The sequence below is a fragment of the Pelophylax lessonae genome (assembly GCF_965119305.1).
Source record: "Pelophylax lessonae genome assembly, chromosome: 5".
Taxonomy (NCBI): Eukaryota; Metazoa; Chordata; class Amphibia; order Anura; family Ranidae; genus Pelophylax; species Pelophylax lessonae.
Window position 1 is genome coordinate 546,501,716 of NC_138772.1, and position 2,154 is coordinate 546,503,869.

Consider the following 2,154-nt stretch of genomic DNA (forward strand, 5'->3'; position numbering starts at 1 on the left):
AAATGTCACACAGTTTTATACTGAATTTAACATTTCTTTTACAACTCCCTTAACCTGACCACTAACACTTAATGAATCCCAGAAACCCCTAACCCTTATTGTTGTCACTGGAAGTGATTAAATAAAATGTAATGTGCTAAGATTTCCCAGGAAAGGAACCCCAGATTTCTGAAATATGGTGGCTGCCTCTTCGGCATCATTCTATTGGATAAAAATAATCAATATTCAGATTTCCTGTGATATTATTTTTTCTCACATCCCCTGACCCTCCCAGATATAGTTATAGAACCTTTTCCTACAGCTAATACAGCATGGAGGGGCTCAGTGAAGGTGGTGGTGAAGGTGCGGAGGTGTTTAATGGGGTCACACAGATCATAAAAGGACAGCTGCCCGGCCTCATAATCCACATAGATCCTGACTCTGTTACTGGAGAGATTATCAGGTAACTGGGTCTCTTTCTTGTCATGTGTCATGAAATACTGATTATTAAATCTGTACAAACACCAGGACTTATTATTATTTACAATAACTGACTGGTCTCCTTTCCTTTCTATACTGGGATAGCACATTCCGACAAACCACCACACTGATTTACTGACATCCACTTCCCAGTAATGTCGCCCTGTGGAAAAATTCCTGCCGCCTAATACCTGAGTATAATCCTGAAATCTCTCCGGTGTTTCTGGGCGATTCTGCTTTAAACAAGAAGAGGATGCAGTTTTCATGTCATCCGATATCTGTAAAATATTATGAGCTGTGTTCACATCCAGTAATATGTCTGAAGCCTCCTGAATATTGAAGCAATCATTTACCCCTTTTATCATATCAGATAATCCTGTGTGTAATGTGTGTGAGATTCCAGCCACATCCAGATCCCCTCCATCATGGAGGAGTCTATCATGTCTCTCTCTGTCCTCATTATCTCCCTCCTCAGTGTCACACAAGTCCCCTGTGTCTGATTCCTGTAGGACAGTCAGTGGGTCAGTCATGTTACACAGCTCCTCAATGTCCCCCATCTTCCTGGACAGATCCTCCTTCTTTATATCCAGCTGATGGATCAGATCAGACAATGGATGCGAAAGCTGCTCTTCCTGGCTGGAGATGTTCTCCAGGACTCTCTTCTCCAGGTCTTCCAGCTGTCTCCTGAGGTCTCTACACAAGACCGTGACTCTCTCTGTTAGACCAGCTGATTTTTTCTGTACTTTTCCCTTACGTTCCTTCAAGCTCTGGACTCTTTGCTCAATCTCCTTTTTATTAGCTATCAGTTTCTGCAGAACATTTTTTAGTTTTTGTTTTATGTTCTTAGATTCCTCATCCAGTGTCATCACCTTGTGTCCCTGGTGTTCTCCATCCAGCCTGCAGGACACACAGATACAGGCGGCCTCTGCACCACAATAATACTCCAAGACCTTCCTATGGATGGAGCATTTTCTGTTCTCCATGGAAGTGGTGGGATCAGTAAGGACATGTTCTGGGGACTCGTTGTGGACTTTCAGGTGATTATTACACAGAGAAGCTTCACAATGCAGACAGGATTTAACAGCAGGTACAGGAGAGTGAATACAGTAAGTACAGAAGATTCCAGTCTTCTGGTCTGGCTGAGTAGACCGGAAAGTCTCCACTATGTTACGCAGTGTTATATTACTATGCAGTACAGGCCGATCCTGGAACTTTTTTCTGCACTCAGGACAGGAATACCGTTTAGATTCCTCCTGTGTATCCTCCTGTGTATCCTCCTGTGTATCCTCCTGTGGATCCTCCTGTGGACCCTTCTGTGTATTCAACACACGATCAATACAGACCCGACAGTAGTTGTGTCCACATCTCAGGTTTACAGGATCTTTATAGATTTCCAGACAGATGGAACAGTCCAGCTCCTTTCTCAGATTAGCAGACGCCATCGCTGACAGCAGAAGAGAGAAATGAAACTAATAGCCTCTGACACTGAAACCCAAAGAGCGTCTCACATTTCTCGGCACAGGGTGGGGCTGAGCTGTTGTTCCAGATTTAATCTTGAGGAAGTTTTTAGATAAAGCAAATAATTATTAAATGAATTTATTCCTTCATGTTTGAGTTGATCTCTGCCTTTTTTTAAACATTGTATTAACCAGTTCTGGACCGGAAGGATTTGCCCCGTAATGACTAGGCCATTTT

The 2,154-nt window shown here is 43.0% G+C and overlaps 1 protein-coding gene across 1 annotated transcript; it reads right to left on the minus strand.

Annotated features, from left to right (window-relative positions):
• Nucleotides 1–235: 235 nt before the first annotated feature.
• On the minus strand, nucleotides 236–1,901 carry LOC309555655 (E3 ubiquitin/ISG15 ligase TRIM25-like; the record flags this gene model as incomplete). Its single annotated transcript, XM_082257688.1, has 1 exon — nucleotides 236–1,901. One exon carries the CDS (start codon nucleotides 1,899–1,901, stop codon nucleotides 243–245), a length of 1,659 nt encoding a protein of 552 aa, XP_082113814.1. The 3' UTR covers nucleotides 236–242.
• Between the last annotated feature and the right edge of the window lie 253 nt (nucleotides 1,902–2,154).